Genomic DNA, 24,344 nt, shown 5'->3' with positions numbered 1-24,344 from the left:
TTTATCTCATTCTCATAATCAAGCTGGTACACTCCTCATCACTGTTGCAGCTTCAACATTAGGTCTTTCTGACAGTAGCTGTGATTGAATAAGCAGGGTTTGTTGCAACCTTTGAAACCATTTCTGAATTGTTTTCACAATTTTATACTTCATGGTTGTAGATTTTTGTCAATTCCCTTTGGACTAATCATATTTTTAAAGACACACACTCACACCTGACTTGTGGTGGTGTAGTGGATAAAGCATTGACCTGGAACACTGAGGTCACCGGTTCAAACCCCTGGCTTGCCTGGTCAAGGCACATACAGTAATTGATGCTCCCTGTTCCTACCCCTCCCTTCTCTCTCTCTCTCTCTCTCTCTCTCTCTCTCTCCTCCCCCTCTAAAACAAACAAATAAATAAATAATTTTAAAAAATACACATTTGCTCACATCATTAATTACTCAAACCAGTAATAAGTACTTTTAAAGGAAAGTTTAGAATGTGGCAGAGTTTGAAGGATCTTAACTATAAAGGATGTGCCTCTCTCATGTAGAGGTGAATTAAACAAGCACAGCAGTTTATGAAAGAATGAAATCACTTTGGAGAGTGGATATTAAATTAATTAGAAAAAAAGGAAAAGGCCGAGGAAATTAAAGAGAAAAAGCTCATAGATATCAGAGCCATATGGAGAAAAACACATAGGATTATGGGGAACTTGAAAAATAGAGATGAAGAAGAATGAGCAAAGGCCTGGTCATAGATTGAATGCGGTGACCTTTATTATCTGACTGAAAAATAAAAATGGGGTTACTGAGGAAAAGAAAAATATAAGCTCAAAAATATTTATTGCCGCATTATTCACAACAGCCAAGATATGGAAACAACATATGTGTCTGTCAACAAATGAATGGATAAAGAAGATGTGGTATTAGTATATATGGTGGATTATTATTCAGCCATGAGAAAGAAAGACATCCTGCTATTTGCAACAACATGGATGAACTTTGAGGGCATTATGCTAAGGGAGAAAATCACACAGAAAAAGAAAGAGTGTATCGTATCATTTATATGTGGAATCTAAGGGGGAAAAAAAGCTGAACTCTTAGTTACAAAGAGTAGATTGATGGTTATCAGGGACTGGAGGGGGTAGAATTGGGAGATGTTAGTTATTTAAAAAAAAAAAAAGTAAAAAGAAGCCCTGGCCGGTTGGCTCAGTGGTAGAGCGTCGGCTTGGCGTGCAGGAGTCCCAGGTTCGATTCCCGGCCAGGGCACACAGGAGAAGCACCCATCTGCTTCTCTACCCCTCCCCCTCTCCTTCCTCTCTGTCTCTCTCTTCCCCTCCCGCAGCCAAGGCTCCACTGGAGCAAACTTTGCCAGGGCGCTGAGGATGGCTCTGTGGCCTCTGCCTCAGGCGCTAGAATGGCTCTGATTGCGGCAGAGCGACGCCCCATCGCCCCGGTGGGCATGTGGGTGGATCCCGGTCGGCGCATGCGGGAGTCTGTCTGACTGCCTCCCTGTTTCCAGCTTCAGAAAAATACAAAAAAAAAAAAAAAAAAAGGTAACCGTAAAACAGGTGAGTAAATTCAAGTGACTACGTGAAAGCTATTCAGTGAAATACTAAAATTGATGGTCATAATACGGAGATGATAACTGAACTCCAAAAGAAAAAAAAATCTTTTAGAAAAGAGAAGTCAAATTAAGATAAAACTCAAAAGGAAAACATATTTATGACAAGTTTTTTTTATATTGTGTTTCCAATTAACAAATTTTGTTTGATGCAACTGAGCACAAAACAAACAAACATGGGCTTCAATGGTGTTAGAAAATAACTGGGAAGATATTGAACAGGGGGACCTACCTGTGCTTTCAAATCTAATGTATAGAAACTCTAAATTATAGGAACAGATAATTTAAATTTAAATATTCAAGAAATTGTGGCAAAGTTTTGAACAATGGGACAACTGTAGTACCTTTGGTTGGTAAGACCATCGAAATGACGAGGCTCCTCCCATTTGTTCTTAGCTCCTCCCATTGCACCTTTCTTTCCTTTGAGTTCTGTGAACCTCTCAGGTTCTCTGCCTTCTTAGAGCTCTATCTCTTCTCTCTAGGGCCTGCCATTGTATAATGCAGAATAATTTCCATTAAAATGTTAATTAGCAATAGATTAATGTTTTTTGCATTTTTAAATTGATTTATTGATTTTAGAGAGTGGAAGGGACAGAAACATCGATATGTTCCTGCATAATCCCTGTCTGGAGATGGAATCTCCAACCTTTGCGTATTGGGACAATGCTCTAACCAGCTGAGCTATCCAGCCAGGGCTAATGTGTTGTGCATTTAAACAAGAAACTCTTGTTTAAATCTTTTTAGACCACTAGACAAAGGCATCTACGGGAGGGCATTCAAAGAAGTGATTGGGAATAGAGAATAGAGAAGCCAAAAATGCTGATTTCCCCTTAGATTTTCACCTTTAATTTGTGTGTGTGTGTGTGCATGTTCTGTTAAGAAATATACATATGCCCTCTGCTTCTAATGGAGTCTTTTATGTCTCCATAGTCTAAAGGAAATACAAGAGATTTGAATTAAACATCATATTCATTATCCTTCATTTCCCCCCTTACCCTTATGGAATTATAAGTAGTGCAGAAAACTTTTACATGACGGGCAATTTTCTAGGCAATAGAAAAGACACAAAATTGACTAAAAGGGAGAGATGGGGTAGTATAAAATAATGTGTGTGGTAAGAATGTACATTTTCTGAGCTAATAGCACTTTGGAAACAATGATTTTTGAAGGATAAGGTAACAAAGTGTAGAAAATGGAAAATAATTGGAACAAAAGGGAAAATAGCACATAGATAGTAGAAAAGCAAACCGGATGAAATGACCTTATAATAATAATGTTTGTGTTTTTTAATAACTTACTGACAGCAGATCTTGACAAATTATAAAATGTTTCTTCTACTCCCTTCTCTTCATATGTACTTTGTGCCCTTTATCTGTTCATAGCAGCAGATGCACGTACTCTCATCATATGAGTAATTGAGTGTAAACATTATTGGAGCACAGAAGGTTTTCTGAAAAAAGGTGTTGTATTGTTTATTAGTGGATAGTGTCACATACACACAAATACACACAATGTATATGCAAAATGCTGATCATAGTTTATACCACATTCTGTGAAAATGATGTAAGTATTTTATTATCACTAATTAAATATCACAGAAACTGCTATTAACAAAATTGAAGGGGAAAGAACACAGTGAACCTACAGTCTTGAGATTTTTTGACAAATATGTAGAACACTAAATTAAGAAGTGTGAACTCTAATATCTAGTCTCCCTTATAGTTCTGACAAATCTGCTATAAAATTCTCCAGTAGTATAGTCGATCAGAATAAACTGCATTTACATAATTATTTAATAAGTTTTAAATCAAATCATCATTTCATAAGATATTTGTAAAGCTGTAATTCTATATATTATTCTAAAATATTGCTTTCAAATTCAATTTAGGTTATCTTTCTTTCTGTTTCTAGTATTGTTTCAATCTGCCCTGTTTTTCCAGGGCAGTGCCTGTTTCTGGTTCTTCCTTTCTCCTGCTTCCTTACCAATGTTTATCTCCTCTCCTTGATATAATGTGCCATCGATTAATATTTTGGTGTCCAGTTCCTCTGTGAAAGCTCTGTTTCTATGTTTTTCTCCTATTCTCTCAATCAACTACATATCCTCTCTGGATCATCAACATTTTGCTCTCTTAGTGTTAGACATTCCTATTATTTATAAATAACATTGCAAGTCAGTGCCAGATGTAATAAGCCAGGGCCAAAACACAGAAGAGCAAGGGCCAGGAAGAGCAGCCAAACAGCTAACAGTATTGGTGCTAAGACTTCCAGCCCTAAAATTATTTAAATCTTTCATTTATTAGTCTTTTTTATATTTGATAATTCTCCACTTTATTATTGCTCAGAAATGTTTGAAAACAGAACATCAGTTGCATTAAGTAGTTGATAACGGGATGATACACATACTACTCTTTCTTTTTTCAGAATTTCAATATTTGAAGAGTATCAGAACATGTCCTATTATTGTGCAATAGGTTATTGGCTTGATCAGCTAAGCGAAGGTAATTGTCCTTGTGTAATTGTGTGCAAAAGCTGTTTATGCTATATCTTCTTCTCCCACAAACTGTTGTCTCAGCTCTGCTGGACTCCCAGCAGAATTGTGTAGTATTGTAGTGCTTTGGGGACCTTAATGAATAACAGAATCTCCTTGATTAGAAGTAATCTCACTTGGCCAGAGGATACTGTGTTAGTTTCCCAGGGCTATAAGAAAGTACCACAAATTGTGTGGCTTAAAACAACAGAAATCTATCCTCTCACAGTTTGGAAGACTAAAAGCCTGAAATCAAGATTTTGGCAAAACGATACTCTCTCTGAAGGCTCTAGGAGAGGATCTTACCTTTTCTCTTTCTAGATTCTGGTGATAGATGGCAATCTTTGGCATTCCTTGGTTTGTGGCCAAATAGTTCCAACTCGACCAGTCTTCATATGCCTTTTGCCTGTGTTTGTTTCTGTGTTTTCTCTTATCAGAACCCCTGCTATTGGATTAGAGTCCACTTAAATCCAGTCTGACTTCATCTTACCTTGAGTACATCTCTAATGGTCCCATTTCCAAGTAAGTTCACATTCATAGGTACCAGGGTTAGAACTTCTAATTTTTTTTATGATACAATTCAATCCATAACAGATAACTTTCCAATTTTTCCCATTTGAAATTACAGTGATAGGTTATCAAATAGGATGTAATATATTCCTTAGGTTTTTAATTTATTTGATTTTTATTTCTTATAATGCCTTCTATCATGAATTATTCTGTGGTAATGGCAATAAAAAAACTTTCAACAAGAAAAAAACTGCCTTTTTTGTATAACACAGGTTGAAATACAAACTTTAGTAATGTTACTCTATCTTATATGTTGCTCAAATAATATTTTTGCTTTTACTTTTCATATATATTTTAGAAACACAAGAACCAATATAAAAGCAGCACTGAACTATGCTAAAATGTCCAGGAGTAAGTTGAGATGTCATCTTCATATGAAATAACACTAAGACTGCTTTGAAACAAAGTAATGCCACTCAGGCTTGGCTTGAATGGAGAGCAGATGTAAGATCTGAATAGTCAATAACCGCTGAGCAAAAAAAGTAAACCTCTGGTTCTTTTGTGTTGTTGTTTCTGTTAATTATTCTAATTAAAATTAGAACTTCCACCATTACTATTACCTGCAGCTGTATGGTTCTTGCCACTATTGTTAGTGTACACTGAAAATATTCCATAGAAGGGAGCAGGAAATGCTAGATCTACCCATCCACATAGTCTTGTCACTTTGAAAAGATTGCAGACAGCATAACTAATAAAGTTATTGTGCTCTTGTGAAAGAATAATAGTGTGTTTGAAGAGAGTGTATTAACCCTGTTGTAAAGTATTGATTGTACTCTGTAGTAAAGGAAATGAAAGAACAAAGATAAAGTGTTTTTAATTCTTACCCTGTTTGTTCTTGCTTGTTTTATTTCATTTCAATTTACACCTATATTCAAGAACACTAAAAATGTATCATTTAGCCTCAAAGGCAGTGTTAGTTTTTCTACACCTTTTTGTAACAATTTGATGCTTTAAGGAACAGATGTGTAATCTAACTTAGAAAGTAATGAATAAGAAATATTGTCCAATCTCAAATAGCCATAAACTCAATTTGCTATGTCTACTATTATAAAAAAAGAAAGAAAGAAAGAAAAAAGAGAGTGAGGAGAAGGAAAAAGAAAGGAAATATAATGAAAGGTGAAAGGATTTTGTTCTTTTACTTTATTTTTTATTGTTACCTACTGAAAATTTTAATTACTAGATCATAATAGTATCAAATTATAATCTTGATTGCAGACTTCTACAGAATATAGCAATAGGCAAACAATATTTCTGAAATCTCAAGTTTGAAATTAGAAATTTTTAATGTTGTACTGATCTTCATTAAAGACCGTTAATGCCAGCCTGACCAGGTGGTGGCACAGTGGATAGAGCATTGGACTGGGATGCACAGGACCCAGGTTCAAAACCTCGAGGTCGTCGCCTTGAGCACAGGCTCACCTGGATTAAGCAAGGCTTACTAGCTTGAGCCCAAGATCTCTGGCTTGAGCAAGGGGTTACTCAATCTGCTGTGGCCCCCCAGTCAAGGAACATATGAGAAAGCAATCAATGAACAACTAAGGTGCCGCAACAAGGAGTTGATGCTTCTCATCTCTCTCCTTTCCTATCTGTCTGTCCCCATCTGTCCCTCTCTCTGTTTCTCTCTGTCTCTGTCACCAAAAAAAGACTGTTAATGGCAATATTATGTTCACAAATATAAATATTCATTTAAACCAGTGTCTCCTATATAAAAGTAGCAAGCTCTTGGAAAGAAGGATACTGTGAGATGCAGGAGTAATGGACATTGTTCGGACATGTATTGTTTTCTTTTTCAGTGAAAATAAGAAAGAAAAAGAAATTCTTAAACCTTTTGTTTCACACAACAGAGTTTATATTTATAACACTAATGCTACTCCTTTCTTACATTATTTATATAAAAACAAGATATACATGAAAATAAGTAATTTTACATATCAATTGTTTCTATATTTATTGTGGTATAACAAGTCTTAAGATTATGGCCCACGAGTATTGGTGTAGAAAAATAAATTGGATTCCAGATAAATGAAAAAAATATTTAAAGTTTAAGATTTGAAGCATTTTTTAAAATGAAAAAAATTATGACAGAACAAAGACCCACAGTTTTTCAGTGGCAGTTGATGAACATTTTATACATTCTTTATTAGTGATAAACCAATATTTAAAAATCAAATCAAATTATTTTTTATTGTTAATAATCATCCTTCAAAATCATCCTTGTATGGTATTAGTAAGTATAAAATTACTCACCTTTCTAAATTACTTCTTTTAAGAGCACAGTTCCTGTAATTGTACAATTGCATGTGGATTCTTTCTCCCTCCATTTTTTTTTTTTTTTAGATGTGTCTGTAAGGACATTTGGCATCTCATCAGCAGAAACAGCAGCTGGAGAGAGGCCTGTCTATATGCTCTCTGTCGAGGCAATTGCAAGTTTAGGTGGAGTTTTAATAGACATCAAGGATTTACTGACATAACATAGATTGCCTGCTTTTATTCTATCTATTATTTGTGCCTTTCTCTTTTAATGGAAATGAAAACAATTATAAAGCAGAAAAGATAAAGCATCTCTTTGAAAGTACTGTATTATGGTCCATGAAGAGGAATAAACCGGCACACACATATACACAGTAGTTATTTACACATCTGACGACACTGGTTAAACATAATTTCTATTTTCAAATTTTGTAGGAAACATTTTGAAAGTCAACTCAAGCTAGCAAAGTAACAATATTCTATACAGCATAAGAAAGTCTTTGCTATTCTTATTTTTATTCCAAGTAACATTTACTTGAAACTGCTAGTAATTATTTGGGACTTTTACATTTCTCATGATGTTATTAAATAGTTTCTTTCCCAAATGCCCCACAATTGTGACAAAAAAAACAAACAAACGCAAATTAGACAAATATTCCCTGAATCTAACCCTGAAGATTTTCTTCAGAGCGTGCCAACAGTTCTTTAGTGTACAAAACCCTATTCTGCATGCAGTGATCCTCCATCAAAGATAAACACTTGTTCAGCAAGTTAAGAATCAGATCTCAATCTACAAATAAAAATAAAATGGTAAAAGTGTTCTTGGTAGGGCTTTCTTAAATACATAGAATGTAGATATTATAAAACAGTCAATTTACTCTGTATTAGATTCATGCTTAATTAAATCATAGAAGTATAGAAATGGAGGTGCTTCATTTGCCAATTCAACATTTAGTTAAAGTAACTTTTTAGACTTTTTAATTAATTCATATTTATAATGGCAATTTTAGAAAACAGTTTTCATTTAAGCATCATAGATTGAACTCATGTTTATTTCTACTCTCTTTAGAAATAAAAGAAATGAACATAATGCAAAGTAATACTGATAAAAGAAAAACCTGCAAGAACAAAGAGAATTGAAAGGTAATAGTGGGTAAGAGATGTGAATACATTTTTAGAAAATAAAAAGCAGATGGAAAGACACAACTGCCAGAATGGCTTTCATTAACAAATCAATAAACAACAAGAATTGGTGAGGATGTGGAGAAAAGGGAAACCTCCTGCACTGCTCGTGGAAATGCAGACTGGTGCAGCCACAGTATGGAGATTCCTCAAAAAATTAAAAATAGAACTGCCTTTTGAACCAGCTATTCCACTTTAATGATTATATCTTAATCCCAAAGCACTGATTCAAAAGAAGATATGCACCCGCATGTTCATTACACCATTGTTTACAATAGCCATGATCTGAAAACAGCCCAAATGTCCATCACTGGGCAAGTATATAAAAAGCTGTGGTACATATACACAATGGAATGCTATGTAGCCATGAAAAAGAAGGAAATCTTACCTTTTGCAACAGCATGGATGGACCTGGAAACTATTATGCTAAATGAAATAATCCAAGCAGAGAAAGAAAAATATCATATGACCTCACTTATATGTGGAATCTAATCAAAATAGAAGCAGAGGCAGGGTCACAGGGAATAGAGGGACAGCTGTCAGAGAAAAGGGGGAAGAGGGAATAGAATCAAAGAAGGTGAAAGAATTAGCCAAATTTTATATAAATAACACATAGATACAGACAACAGGGAAACAGTCCAAGAGGGAAGGGGGGGATGGAGGTAAGGTTGGGGGGTCAAGGGAAGTGAAATGGGAATGGAAAGAGACTTTGCATGGGACATTGGGGGCACAATGTGGAGGGCTTCAGGTGCTATACTGAGTGGGACCCTACAAATCATGTCAACACAATAAATTAAAAATACAAATTTTAAAAAATGCAGATGCAGAGGAATAAAAAAGAGAAAAATGAAGGTGAAATTTAAGACCTGTGAATGAGATTATCAAAATGTAAGCCAGCCAGTTCACCCCTCAGAATCCCAGAAAGGCTTGGGACCCCAGAGGCCCACAGTAGTAGGACAGGCAGAGGTGTGCCTTGGAACCCATTGCTGGTTTGCAACCTCTGGGATTCCCCAGGTGAAATTCTAATTTGCTCTCAAATCTCCCCCTTACCTCACACAGAGCAAGTAAAGACTGAAGAAACCATCAGACCAGTCCAGATTGGTAGGTGGCAGTTTTTTTTTTTTATTTTTTTTTATTTTTATTTTTTTTATTCATTTTAGAGAGGAGAGAGAAAGGGAGAGACAGAGACAGAGAGGGAGAGAGAGACAGAGAGAGAAGGTAGGGAGGAGCTGGAAGCATCAACTCCCATATGTGCCTTGACCAGGCAAGCCCAGGGTTTTGAACCGGCGACCTCAGCATTTCCAGGTCAATGCTTTATCCACTGCGCCACCACAGGTCAGGTGGTAGGTGGCAGTTTTAATGAACCAGAAAACTTATATACGAATCTCTTTTTGGGGGTGGCCAAAAGACAAGATAATCTCCACACCTGTCCACCAGAATTGTAGCATTTAAATAGAGGCTTTAATAAGGTCCATTCAAGTATTCCATCCAGGTGGTCTTAATAAGACATTACTCTCTCAAGATTGCTTCTTCTTTTTTTTTGGGGGGGGGACAGTGTCAGAGAGAGAGACAGAAAGGAAGGGAGAGACATGAGAAGCATCAATTCTTCATTGTGGCACCTTAGTTGTTCATTGATTGCTTTCTCATATGTGCCTTGACTGGAGGGGGGGAGCTCCAGCAGACTGAGTGACCCCTTGCTCAAGCCAGCGACCTTGAGCTCAAGCTGGTGAGCCTTGCTCAAACCAGATGAGCCCACGCTCAACTGGTGACTTTGGGGTTTCAAACCTGGGTCCTCCACATCCCAGTCCAACGCTCTATCCACTGAGCCACTGCCTAGTCAGGCTCAAGATTGCATTCTTGAAGTGGCTCCTTGTATGGGGACAGTGGACAGGAAAAACATTCTAAGAATAGAGGAGGTTAAAAGGAGCCTTCATTTGCCCAGGTCCAATTCACAGGCCAAACAGGGTCATGCCCTCTCAATGACCTCTGGAACATGAGTGAATTTGTGTGTTCACATACACTATGTCTATATAAATGGAATCATACATTATGTGACCTTTAAGCTGGCTCTTTAAGCCTGATGCTTTTGAGATCTATACATGTTGCCTCATATAACAATAGTTTGTTTATTTGTTTGTTTGCTGAATAGCATTCTATGGAATGGGTATACTTTTTAAAAAACAGTCCACTATTGAGAGACATTTCAGTTGTTCCCAGCTTAAGGATATTACAAATAAAACTGCAATAATCAATCAAGCACAAGTTTTTGTGTGTACATAAATTTTCCTTTCTCTGGGATAAATGCCCAAGACTGTCACTGCTGGAATGTATGTTAAATGTATGTAATTTTTTTAAAGAAGCTAACAAACTGTTTTCCAGAATGGCTGTAACATTTAGCATTTCCAACAGCAAGTATGAGAGCTGCTTTTTTGGACCCGAGAATTATTTAGAAGTGTATGGTACAGTTTTCAAGTGTTTGGAGACTTTTCCATTCTTTTTTTTGTTGATGATTGCTAGTTTGATTTCATTATTATCAGAGAATATACTCTGCATGATTTCTTTTTTTTTTTTTTTTTTTCATTTTTCTGAAGCTGGAAACAGGGAGAGACAGTCAGACTCCCGCATGCGCCCGACCGGGATCCACCCGGCACGCCCACCAGGGGGCGACGCTCTGCCCATCCTGGGCGTCGCCATGTAGCGACCAGAGCCACACTAGCACCTGGGGCAGAGACCACAGAGCCATCCCCAGCGCCCGGGCCATCTTTGCTCCAATGGAGCCTCGGCTGCGGGAGGGGAAGAGAGAGACAGAGAGGAAGGCGCGGCGGAGGGGTGGAGAAGCAAATGGGCACTTCTCCTATGTGCCCTGGCCGGGAATCGAACCCGGGTCCTCCGCACGCTAGGCCGACGCTCTACCGCTGAGCCAACCGGCCAGGGCCATGCATGATTTCAATGCTTTTTAATATGTCAAGGTTTGCTTTATGGCCCAGGATATGGTCTATCTTTGTATATGTATTATATCAGTTATAAATACTATTCTGTTGCTGTTGGGTAGAATGTTCTATAGATCTCAATTAGACCTTACTGGTTGATGACATAGTTGAGTTCTTCAAAATCCCATCTCATTTTTGTACCTATTTTTGACAGATAGATACTGAAGTCTCCAAATATAACTTTAAATATGTATATTTCTCCTTTTATTCTATCAGGTTTTGCTTCACACATTTTGTGGCTCATTGATCAGTGAATTCATAATTAGAATTGGTATATCTTCTTTGTGGATTAACCCCTTTACCATTGGTAACGTCCTTCTCTATCTCTAGTGCTTGTCTTTGCTCTGAAGCCTACTTAATTTGATGTTAATACTGCCATTCTGTTTTCTTTTAAATAATGTTTTCATGGTACCCTATTTTTCTATCCATTTTCTTTCAATCCCCTTATGTCATTATACTTGAAGTGTGACTCTTATAAACAGTATATGATTAGGCAACTTATTTTTATCTACTTTGCCCATATCTGTCTCTTAATGTAAATTTACATTAAATATAAAATGACTATAAAAATTTACATTTAGTGCACTTATTAATAACTTAAAGTATGTCATTTTATAATTTCTTTTGTTTATTCTCTCCTTTTTACTTCTTATTTTTCCCCATTTTCTTGAAGGTTACTCAAATTTTTTTTTAGAATTTCATTTTGATTTATCTACAGTGTTTTTATTTTTTTGGGGGGGGTTATTCATTTTAGAGAGGAGAGAAAGAGAGAGAGAAGCGGAGGAGGAGCTGGAAGAATCAACTCCCATATGTGCCTTGACCAGGCAAGCCCAGGGTTTCAAACTGGCGACCTCAGCATTTCCAGGTCGATGCTTTATCCACTGCGCCACCACAGGTCAGGCTACAGTGTTTTTAAGTGTATCTCTTTGTACATCTTTCTTAGTGGCTGTGCTAGTTATCAAATTATGTATACAAAACTTGTCACAGTCTATTGAGTTTGATACTTGACAAGATTAAGTGCAGTGTAGAAACCTTAGCTCCCGTACAGTACAGTTCTTTACCCATTTATAATATATTTGTCTTAAATATTTCCTCTATGTATATTTATAACAGCATCAGGTAGTGTTATAATATTTGCTTCAATTGTCACATACAAATAAAAAACTCAAGAACAAAAAAAAATCATATGGAATTACACTTTTTTTTTCCTTTTCATTTACTTTCTTCCTCCTTACTGTTTCAAGATACACTCTTTTATCATTTTCTTTCTGGTGGAAAACTTTATTTAACCATTTTTGACAGATAAGTCAACTGGCAACAAAATCTTTTTGTTTTTCTTTATCAGAGTATTTATTGATTTCTACTTTACTCTTGAAGGATATTTTTTTCTGAATACAGAATTCCAGGTTGACAGTTCTTTTCTTGAACCACTTGGAAAAGTGTTGCTCTATGTCTTTGTGATCTTCATGGTTTCTGCTGAGAAATCTACTGTAATTTCAATTTTTTTTTCCTCTGTGAGAAAGGTATAATTTCTTATTCTTTGTTTTCTAAAGGATTTCTTTGTCATTAGTTTTTAGAAGTTTGATTTTAATGTGTGAATTTCTTTGGGTTTTCCCTATTCAGATTTTATTCACCTCATTGAATCACTTTATATTTACCTTAACAATTGAATTCCCACAAAGAAAAGTCTGGTCTTAGATCACTTCCCTGGTGAATTATACCAAAATGACAGAAATTAGATTAATGATTGTTTTAGGACATGATAGAAGAGAAGCCAGGAGGAGTTGGAGGAAGAGTGACAAAGAATCTTGAAGAAAATTTGGTAGTGATGATTATGTTTATTATCTTGATTGTGCTGACTTTTTATTTATTGATTGATTTTAGCAAGAGAGGAAGGGAGGAAGAGAGAGAGAAATAAGAACAACAATCTATTTCTGTATGAACCCTGACTGGGAATCAAACCAGCAACCTCTGTGCTTTGGGACAATGCTATAATCAAGCAAGCTATCTGGCCAGGGCTGTACTGATGGTTTCCCAGGTGTATACATATGTCAAAATTTATCAAATTGTATACTTTAAATACATGGAGTTTATTTTATGATATTTTTATCCTAATTAATTTGGAAATTTTACCAATTTAGAGAACTTGGCTTTCAAATTTCTATTTTTCTATGTGACAAAAAGTCATCATAATATATTTTTGCTTAATTGATAGAATCACATATCACTTGATCAAGAGCTATGTAATAGCATTTTTATACTAAAGACAATTGTTCATTACAATTTTTTTTTTTAATGAGAGATCAGCAGGCAGAGAAACGACGCCTGCATGTACCAGGACCCAGGGTTGATCTCACAACCCCCATCTGGGGCTGCTGCTCTGCCCATCTGGGGTCATGCTTGCAACTGAGCTATTTTAGTACCTGAGATGAGGCCATAGAGCCATCTTCAACACCTGGGGCCAACTTGCTCAAACCATTTGAGTCATGGCTGTGGAAAGGAAAGAGAGAAAGCGAGAAAGGGGTAGGGGGAAGAGTGGAAAAATAGATGGTTGCTTCTCCTGTGAGCTCTGACTAGGAATCAAACCTGGGACTTCCACATATTGGGCTGACACTCTACTGCTGAGCCAACTGGCCAGGGACTTATCACAACTGTTTTTAATAGGGTAGTATTTATGTGTGTTTAATATCTATATGAGGATAAAAGCATTACATTTCAAGTGAGGACTCCACATGCATCAAAGTTCCTTAACGATAACATTCATTTGTAGGAAGGAACAGTTAATGAGAGAAAAAGAGAGAAGTAAGGGTGGTAAGGAGAGAGAAAGCAAGGAAGAAAAGAAAGAGAAAAGGAAGAAAGATCAAAGGAAGGAAGGAAGAAAGGAAGGAAAGAAGGAAGGAAGGAAGGAAGGAAGGGGGAGGGAGGGAGGGAGGGAGAAAGACAACATAGGCAAAGAAAAAATCATTTTTTGCATTAATAACTTCTGAAATCTCATATATAGAAAGCATAAAATGTTTTCTTTTATCATCAAATAAAGGAAATATATGTAATCTGGGTATGTATGAGATATAGAACTAAATGGGAGTTAAATGGACCAGCTCAGTAAACAATTACATGATTCACAAAGCAGGGTGACAGAGCACTAAGGGCCATCTATCAAAAACTTTGAAAACAGCTGGATTATGGTAGCAAATCACAGGACTTTAAGCAATTTCCATACAGTGCCAGGTATCTGCTTTTTGAAATGTGTTGATAAAATGAAGCTCTTGCATCTAAATAACATTGCCTAGGATTTAGCATTCTATTTCCCTCCATGATGAGGAATCATATCTTTTAGTTTGTTTTCAAATGGATATTCCTGTTTGACATCTAATATTCTCCCTTGTTCTCTAATAGAACTAATTTTAATTCCACTTTTAATAGCTCACAAAAGAAGCCCTGAATATTAACCCCTGATCAATTTCTAAACACAGCTGACCTTTAATGTAATCCAACTTTATTGAATTTTTAAAAATAGAAATAAAGAAGGAAAGGTAAGAGTCAACTCAACAAGAGCAATCGAGAAAGAAATCAGGTCTACAGCCTCTTTCCAGAAATCCATGCAGCAAGATGTATATATCAAGTTAAGAACTTTCAACTGTTAGGACAGGGATGTGGTACTTACACCAACAGCGTCTGTGGACGCACTGGATTCAAGACTCAGACATTATTAAATGTGTTCGCATCTGTAAGTGTGTAAAACAGATCATAAATAACCTGATGTTCAGCCTGCTGTTGCCATCATAGCAGTTTCAAAACACCTTTTGGTGTTCAGGTTATTTTGGAATTTAGATTTGCAGATAAAGTATTATAAACCTGTCATTACAATATCTTGAAGAGAAGAAAAGAAAATTACGGCACAAAACGAGAGAAGATGAGCTTAAGTATAAAAAATATATAAACACACATTTTTACAGATTCTCATTAACTTACTCTGTGTTGAAAATATAGATGATCGATTTCAACTATTATATTTCAATTTTGTTTTCCCAGTGTTTTAACAGAATGGTCATGTCGTTTCTGAAAAGTATGGCTGTGGTTCTCATGAAACTAATGTTATGTTTAAAGAAGAAAACTCAAGAATTATGAATGGTGGTGAAGTATGCAGAACTGTAAAAATCGTAATGTATCATATTTAAGACAGTATACTTGATATATGCTTTATACATACTCATATTACATTTAAGGTAGTAAATTACGTGCTTATTACATTGAACTTCGTTATGATACTATCATCAGAATCTATGTAGAACAACTCCATAGATAAGACTATCAAAGTAAATATTTTCTTTTAATTTTATTTATTGATAATACAGAAAAAGAAAGGAGAAGAGAGAGAGAGAGAGAGAAACAGGAACATCACATCATTTTGTTCTTGCTTGTGCCCTGACTGGGGATCAAACCGGCAGCTTCTGCACATCGGTATGACCCTCTAACCAACTGAGTTATCCAACTGAGGCCAAGGTAAAAATCTTTTATGTCTAAAATCTAGTACTTTAATACTGAGATGCCACTGAATTCTGTTTTATCTTAAACTTTTTAATGGGAGGAAGGAAGGAAGGAAGGAAGGAAGGAAGGAAGGAAGGAAGGAAGGAAGGAAGGAAGGAGGGAGGGAGGGAGGGAGGGAGGGAGGGAGGGAGGGAGGGAGGAAGGAAGGAAGGAAGGAAGGAAGGAAGGAAGGAAGGAAGGAAGGAAGGAAGGAAGGAAGGAAGGAAAGAAGGAAAGAAGGAAAGAAGGAAGAAAGGAAAAGAGGGAGGGAGGGAGGGAGGGAGAGAGGGAGGGAAGGAGAAAAAATGAAGGAAGGAAGAAATCCAAGTGTGTTTTATTCTGGTGAATAATATATTAAACATTTCCATGTGTGATGGTAATAATTGTTACTCCAAGCTTCTTGCTTAAATTTAAATATACAGTTGATTTCATCATGGTCTTCATATGTAATAATGTTTTTTAGAAACTTCATTTTTATTCAGGTTAAGTTGGACTTGTTTAATAAATTGAAAAGAAATTCTGAGTATTCAAAGAAGTTTGAGTATTTATAGAGGTAAAATAGTATTAAAGTCATGACCCCATTCCCACTCCTCAGCACATATGAACTCTAATGTTATTCTGTGAATCATCTCATTTCTTTTCTCTTCATTCTGTTAATACCTTCTCCATCAAAGTTCAAAATATTTACTTATATAAAGAAATGAAGGCCCTGACCGGTTGGCTCAGCGGTAGAGCGTCGGCCTGGCGTGCGGGGGACCCGGGTTCAATTCCCGGCCAGGGCACATAGGAGAAGTGCCCATTTGCTTCTCCATCCCCCCCTCCTTCCTCTCTGTCTCTCTCTTCCCCCCCCCCCTTCCTCTCTGTCTCTCTCTTCCCCTCCCACAGCCAAGGCTCCATTGGAGCAAAGATGGCCCGGGCGCTGGGGATGGCTCTGTGGCCTCTGCCCCAGGCACTAGAGTGGCTCTGGTCACGGCAGAGCGACGCCCCAGAGCGGCAGAGCATCGCCCCCTGGTGGGCAGAGCGTAGCCCCTGGTGGGAGTGCCAGGTGGATCCCAGTCAGGCGCATGCGGGAGTCTGTCTGACTGTCTCTCCCAGTTTCCAGCTTCAGAAAAATCCAAAAAAAAAAATAAAAATAAAAAAAAATAAAGAAATGAATATGACTGATTGATTTCAAAATATAGTAATTATACCATGTCTGTTAAACATGGTAATCTAAGTATAATTTAAGTTAAATAAAGGAAGGGAAAGGTAACTATTAAAACAATAACACAACCCCTCTGTTCCAGGCCACATGTGCAGTTATTCTGCATACATTACTATTATTTAACCTTCATCAAAACAACCTCAGATGTGTACTGTTATATATTTTACAGATAAGGTGAAGAGAATTACCCAGGTTACCATTGTGCACAATTTCTCAATAATCTATATCAGTAAACTTTTCTGTATATGAGACTACTTAGTTTTTTTCTTATTATGCAAAAAATTAAGTCTATAGAGTCAAATAGATATATTCTTTAATGTCAGGAGCTTGATAGAGTTCTTAAATTCTCACTCTGAAACATCAAACTATACAGATTCTCTTCCCAAAGTTCTGGCAACAAGACTGATGGCTCCAGAGCTACACAAAGCAGAGAATAAGAAGTTGAATTAGGAGCTCAAATGCTTAATTTGTGCTATTATTGCCACACATCTAGCCTACTAAGTGATTTTTAGCTCCAAATATTCCCTAGTCTGCAATCTAGGGCTTCTGATACCTATCATCTTTGCATTTCCCCATTAGACTGGGACATTTTAAGACTGAATGAAATTAGAAATACTTCAATAGCAGCATCTCTGGAATATTATTACGCCCTATTGCAACCTACGTTTCTGTTTCTTTGGCCAGAATGTTCAGGCCACTTCAGGTAGTGTCCAGATGTTTTGAGACATTTGATTAGCAGGACTTATTCTTCTAAAAGTGTGAGGGATTTATTTTGAGATGTGTGCTGTTACCCTGACTGCTGCTATAAAGTTGTGGATTGTTCTTTCCTTTCTGCCACAGGAGTACTTTATAATTTCAGTAAGATTCTCTCTGCATGAAATAACGCACTTTAATGTAGATTTCCTGCAGCAATCCGCAAATGCTTCTCTGTGGGATTTTATGTTTCAACCAAGGTACTCATATCACTTTTAAATTCATTTTTACTTACATTTATATAATATTCGCCCTGGCTAGTAATTTTAGCCTTACCACAGATATTTTTGGTCATGTTCTCTCTAAATCTTCAAGCCCCAGAACTCTGAACCATAGGCAAAATGTTCTCTTTTTCTTGGACACTTATTCTAATATAAAATGACAAGTCTTTGATCATAAAATAGTAAATAAAAATAAATAGTTTCCTCAGAGTTAATATGATGAATTTGGATTAAAGAGTAAAACAAACTAGCCTTTACTAACTTGCATTGCAAGCAAGGCAAAGGTAGAGCAACATTCTTATATGGGTATAGCCTACATATTCTTTTTTCTGCCACCTGAGCTGGTACTTTAGTTTAAGCTTTTAAATTCCAGTTTCAATTTCGATAAACTTTATTGGCATGGCAAGGAATGCAAACATGCTAGAATCTATAAATTATGTTTAGAATTTAGGATAGCAGGATTCATGGAGGAAAAAATTTTTTCATCTTCGTTTTCCATTAAGCAACATAAATGGAAGAGAATATTTCAGTCATAGAAAGATAGAGCAGAATAAGAGAAAAAAGTGGACTTCACAGTGGGGTTGCTTTCTGAAATGAGCCATGAGCAGCAAGCAAGCATTATCTTTAAAGAAAAAAAAAAAAGAAATAGCAATTCAGTACGTTACATCAAAATAAAATGTGTAATAGGAAACTGTCCAGGTTCTGTGGGGTGAAGTTTAACAAAACTTTGTGGACGCTTTTGAAAAAAGAAATTAAAATTATAAATTTAAAATTAAATTCAAAAATGAATATTTAAAATGATTTAAAAGTTACAGTAAATTATCATTTTAAAAGCTGACAAAGTAAAACATAAAAATTCAAGAAAAAACATAATTTTTTTTTTCATTTTTCTGAAGCTGGAAACAGGGAGAGACAGTCAGACAGACTCCCGCATGCGCCCGACTGGGATCCACCCGGCACGCCCACCATGGGGCGATGCTCTGCCCACCAGGGGGTGATGCTCTGCCCCTCCGGGGAGTCGCCATGTTGCGACCAGAGCCACTCTAGCGCCTGAGGCAGAGGCCACAGAGCCATCCCCAGCGCTCGGGCCATCTTTGCTCCAATGGAGCCTTAGCTGCGGGAGGGGAAGAGAGAGACAGAGAGGAAAGCGCGGCGGAGGGGTGGAGAAGCAAATGGGCGCTTCTCCTGTGTGCCCTGGCCGGGAATCGAACCCGGGTCCTCCGCACGCTAAAAACACATTTTTATTTAACTGCCTTATGTATCTGTGTAACATTTTTTTCTCCAGCACCTCTTTATATGACAGTTTCTATATATTTTTTTTGTAAGTGGAATGGAAAGATAATGCAGTCTGTTTTATAGCATAGTAAATTGCTAACTTAAAACACAATAGTTGGGCCTGACCTGTGGTGGTGCAGTGGGTAAAGCGTTGACCTGGAATGCTGAGGTTGCCAGTTCAAAACCCCAGGCTTGCCTAGTCAAGGCACACATGGGAATTGATGCTTTCTGTTTCTCTCCCAGATTCAGAGATCTCTGTCTCTCTCCCCCTCTCTCTCTGTCTCCTCTCCCTAAAATAAATAAATAAAATCTAAAAAAATTAAAAATCCACAATAGTTGGCCCTGGCCAGTTGTCTATGCAGTAGAGTGTTGAACCAGCATATGGAACTCCTGGGTTTGATTCTCAGTCAGAGCACTCAGGAGAGATGACCATCTGCTTATCCCCCTCTCCTCCTTCCCCTTCTCTCTCTTTCTCTTTCTTCTTCTCCCACAACCATGGCTTGATTGATTCGAGCAGATCGGCCCTGGGTGCTAAGGATGGCATAGAGCCTCTGCCTCAGGTGCTGAAAATAGCTCAATTGCAAGCACCAACCACAGACAGGAGTTGCTGGATGGATCCTGGTCACAGTACATGTGGGAGTCTGCTTCTTTCTCTCTCTCCACTAATCTAACTTAAACCAAACCAAAACAAAACACAATAGTTTAGAAAGCTTTATTTCAACTTCACAATTTGTGGTTGGTAAGGTCAAGCCAAGATGCCCCTATGTTGGGATGCATAAAGTAGGAGGCTTTAATACATAGTGTTTGTAGTACTGCTTTAGTTGTGTGCTTTACATTCTCAAGTGTTCTATATGCTCCATTGTGCATTATTCTTGTAAAAAAAAGAGAGAAGTTTACAGAGCATTTATAACTGTACATGTTGCAATATTGAGTTTGTTCCTAATAGAAGAGGACTTTTGCTTGAATGAGCATCTTTCTCTTACTTTAAAATATCCAATGTTTTAAAAAATTATCTCAGCCAGCTTTTGGCTCCATGAATTATAAATCTTCTTTCTCCCCACCACCTGTAGTACTTATAGTGCCATTTACTGTAGAGCCCATTTATATAGTGATGGAATCTCTGTCTTCTTTCTTCATATTGTGACCCTGGGTGAGTCGATACAGGATATTCATGGAAAAAAACATTTTTCTACCAGGACAACCAGGAATGACTTAACTATACATGAAAGAGATTGCAAACCACAACATTTTATTCCAGTGAACCAGATTTCTCAACCTTGATGCTATTAACATTTTGGGTCCATTAAATTTTTGTTGGTAAGAGGGAAGCATATTCTGTAAATTCAGGTATTTGGCAATCTCTTGGGACTTTATATGCCAATAACATTCCCATTCCAATTGCAGCATCTAAAAGTATCTTTAGAAACTGCTGAATGTCTCCTAGGGATGGGATGCGAAAAAACACTGCATTAGACCAATCTAAACTGCATTTCTAACACATCTGGTTAATTGAATATCAAAAAACTCCACTGCTCAGTGAGACATGGCACAGGGCAAACTGAAAAAAGAGACAAAGAACCCATTACTGATACAATATATTTTTCCCCCTTCAAATTTCACAAACAGCCTGACCAGGCGGTGGCGTAGTGGATAGGGCGTTGGACTGGGATGCGGAAGACCCAGGTTCAACACCCCGAAGTTGCCAGCTTGAGCGTGGGCTCATCTGGCTTGAGCAAACTCACCAGCTTGGACTCAAGGTCACTGGATCCAGCAAGGGGTTACTTTGTCTGCTGAAGGCCCACGGTCAAGGCACATATGAGAAAGCAATCAATGAACAACTAAGGTGTCGCAACGAAAAACTAATGATTGATACTTCTCATCTCTCTCCGTTCCTGTCTGTCTGTCCCTGTCTATCCCTCTCTCTGACTTTCTATCTGTCTCTGAAAAAAAAAAATTTCACAAACATCTTATGATTTTATGAATGTATTTTTAAGGAACTCCCAGGGTTTTGGAAAGGGTTCATGCATTGGGGGATTTTAAATTAAGCTTCATTAAGTTCATTTTTAAATCAATTTGTTTGTAGTTGAGACTAGAAAAGCAATAAAGAATATTGATGTTTTTATGTTCTATTATTCAAGGGTTCCCTGAACTTGGATGCAATGTTTCCAGTGGGCAGTGGTTGTTTACATTTGCCTGATAGGGTGAAACCTAGATTAGTGAATAATTCCTGAGCTTACTCATTCATTATCTCTCCCTCTTCTCTTTGGGGAATATGACTGCAGGTCTGTCAGGGAAAAACCTATGTTATATCCAAATAAGATTAGGAAACTAAGCATTAAATGAAGTCAAATATGTGTCTTCCTGCAGTGTGTTTTCACACCTGGCTGATAATGAAGCCTTCTTTCATGGAACACTCATTATCTCACTAGGATCATTTGGTGAATGCTGGTGCTGAGTTAAGATGACATTTGGTACCAGGCAGTTTAAGGTCCGAATCTTGGCTCAGCTCCTTCCTAGCAATGTGGTTGTAATAACACTCATTAACCTTTCCAAGCCTCTGAAATCTTATCTGTAAAACTGGGATCAAAATACCTGCCATCAGGTATTACTGTGAGGTTTAAAGATAGCACAGAGGAAGTATCAATAGCTTGCACAGTGCTTGACCCAAGGTACACACAGCGTAAATCACAACTCCTAATCATGTTTGAGTGGGTTTCTTGCAAAGACTTTAAGGAAGCATTAATCTAAAGTCACATGGAAAACATTTTATTGAGTTGTGATTCTATTAGCTTTTATTTAATGTATGTTGATTGACTTTCTAGGTGGAATTAAATCAGCCTGAATCTGTTGAGCCCCATGAATGTTCAATAGTTATCTGTGTGACAATCTCTTGGCTCTAGAAAAAGCAAACAAGCAACTTTTTCTAGTAGAGAATAATTCACTGTTAATTGAATGTGGTCTTACATGAAATAATAGTATTTTCAGTAAGGATATATACTAAATATTCACTGTTATTGTGTCTAAGTGAGTAGGGGTTGTGATGTTTTATAATCTTCTTTCTAATTTTTTTGGTCATAAACATGCATTATTGTTGCAATGAAGATGAAAGTTTCCTTTTAATTGAAATTAATAAAACCATGAGTTCTTTGATGCCAATGTTCTGATAATGCTTATGCTCCTAGTAGGAGGAGATGGTGTCAATTTAGATAGTGCAATACACAGCACAATTCTTGCAAGACCTAAAAATAATCATAGCCTTTACAATTGCACAAGATCTTAAGGATTGTCTTTTCCTGTGCTTTCCAGTGAAAATATGAAGAAGTGGATCCCTGGAGTGCAGGGCACTGGCAAGCAGTTCATGACAGAACCAGGATTCCTGTGCTTTTCATCAGGTTTATGCACAACAAACAATGCGCCTCCTAGGTGACTATGAGAAGGTGACTATGATTAAAAGTAATGATGGTTCATGTGCTGTCAGTTTTCTGATTAACATTCTCATTTCTTCCAAAGTATCCAAAATCTCAACTGCCTTATTTCTTTGCCTCTTACAACAAGCCCCCAATGGCAGAAATCCAAACGAGTCATATACTGTCTTATAATCTTCCCCTATCCCTTTTGGCATTTTCCCTCCAAATATTGAATCTAATCCTCCTCCCCTACCCACAATGCCCTATGATACTCCGGGCTACTTGAAGTCTAGAAAACTTCTCCCTTTCAAAGAATTCATAATTCCAATGATTTACCCCTCTTTTTCTAGCTCTGGCCAGCTCCAACTTAAACATTAAGACTTAGCTAAAAAATAAAAATTTAAAAAAATGATTGATCTCAAATCTGTGATCCTTTCTGAGACGCCTGTACCCAATTCCCCAGGTGCTTTCTTCATACAATTATTATTTATTAAAATTATCATCTGTTTCTTTTCCCAACTGGCATGAGTCAGACAAGTCCCATTCATTTTTTGTAACAAGTTAACTTAAGACACTAAATAAATAGAGGCCAAAGGAATGAATTAGTGTTCTAAAAGTAGCTCATATTGATTGAATTTTTAGAGAAAATTCATATGATAAAATAATTCAAACTGGAGTATAAATGACTGATATATTTTTTTCCTCTACCATCACAGGAAAATTTCTGTGTCTGATAAGATGTAAAAAAATGACATAAAGCACTCTGGAAGGTGCCTCTGAATTCAGAACACATAAGCAGCCGGGTCACCCTGGTATACAGACTGGTCTGTACTTGAAGTGTATGGCAGCTGGAAAAGTCTGGTACAGGAACTTGTGAGGCAGGATACCGGGAAGTCCTAGGAAGGCATCAGGAAGTTGGAGGAGAGGAGGAGGAATGAGAACACATGATTGCAACAACTATTATTGCAGGTCTTAAAGCAGGAGCTTGCTCCTGATAGAGACTTGGTCACCAAACAGCTCTCTGACTATATATATATTAAGTTAAATACAGCCTCTTTTATGGTTGACATCAGAATAAATTTCATCCTCCAATTTCACATTTTAGTAGCAGAAACTGGCAACCCAGATCTCAAATTGTCCCCATTAGAAGTGAGAGAAACAGATGGAAGGGGAATAGGCAGAGTAGAGAGATTTGTCACCATTCCTTGCTAGAAACTGACAGAAATTAATTGCTTCTTCATCTGTGTTTTCACAGCAGGTTGTTTGCACTTCAATAGTGCCTATGATTTTTGCCTGTATAGATATACTTTTTTTTCCATGTCATTCTCTTTGTATTTATACTCACCATTGACGGTAATTCATGTTTTTGGAGTTACCGGAGCCTTTGCTCTAGCTCTGTATCCTTCAATGCCCAGTACAGAACATTAAATATAAGAAGGGAAAAGGCAGGAAAAGCTGCAGAGAAGAATTGCCCTATTCAGAAGGTTTTGCTTAGCATAAAGTGGGCATATGGGGGTGGGGAAGGGAGGTAATTGGAGGTTGAGGGTTAAGAGAAATAAAATGGAGATGGAGATGATAGACCAATTGCAAAACCTAGTTGCAAATTCACTTGCATTCTCTGTGATTATTGCTGAGTGTTTTGCAGAGTCTGGTGTTTCAATTTGTATTGAAGTAGTAAGGACTAACTTTTCAATTTATTCCACTGCTAAATAATTAATCTGCCCTTGGGCTCCTTGGTAAACTGATCAGCAGCTGCATTACTACTGGGCAAAAGGCTTCTGGGATGAGTCTTGTCACTTACCAACCCAGGTGTCATTTTTCTTCATTGAG

At 37.2% G+C, this 24,344-nt stretch overlaps 1 protein-coding gene across 3 annotated transcripts in view; it reads right to left on the bottom strand.

Annotated features, from left to right (window-relative positions):
- Window positions 1-24,344, bottom strand: part of LOC136316468 (uncharacterized) — a 199,596-nt gene that overhangs the window by 157,425 nt on the left and 17,827 nt on the right. Inside the window, exons 2-3 of one of the 3 annotated variants that reach the window (XM_066248524.1) lie at window positions 14,792-14,852; window positions 7,016-7,048 (exon numbers count right to left, since the gene is read on the bottom strand). The exons of 1 other annotated variant lie outside the window; for it this stretch is intronic. In XM_066248524.1, the coding sequence (XP_066104621.1) occupies window positions 14,820-14,852 (33 nt within the window). In that variant the 3' untranslated portion in view covers window positions 7,016-7,048; window positions 14,792-14,819. Of the gene's footprint in view, window positions 1-7,015; window positions 7,049-14,791; window positions 14,853-24,344 lie in introns of those variants that run through there. One more of the 3 variants, XM_066248525.1, reaches the window with a different exon arrangement.

The sequence above is a fragment of the Saccopteryx bilineata genome, chromosome 12 (assembly GCF_036850765.1).
Source record: "Saccopteryx bilineata isolate mSacBil1 chromosome 12, mSacBil1_pri_phased_curated, whole genome shotgun sequence".
NCBI lineage: Eukaryota > Metazoa > Chordata > Mammalia > Chiroptera > Emballonuridae > Saccopteryx > Saccopteryx bilineata.
Note: the sequence above shows the minus strand (reverse complement) of the source record. Positions and strands in the feature narration are given on the sequence as shown.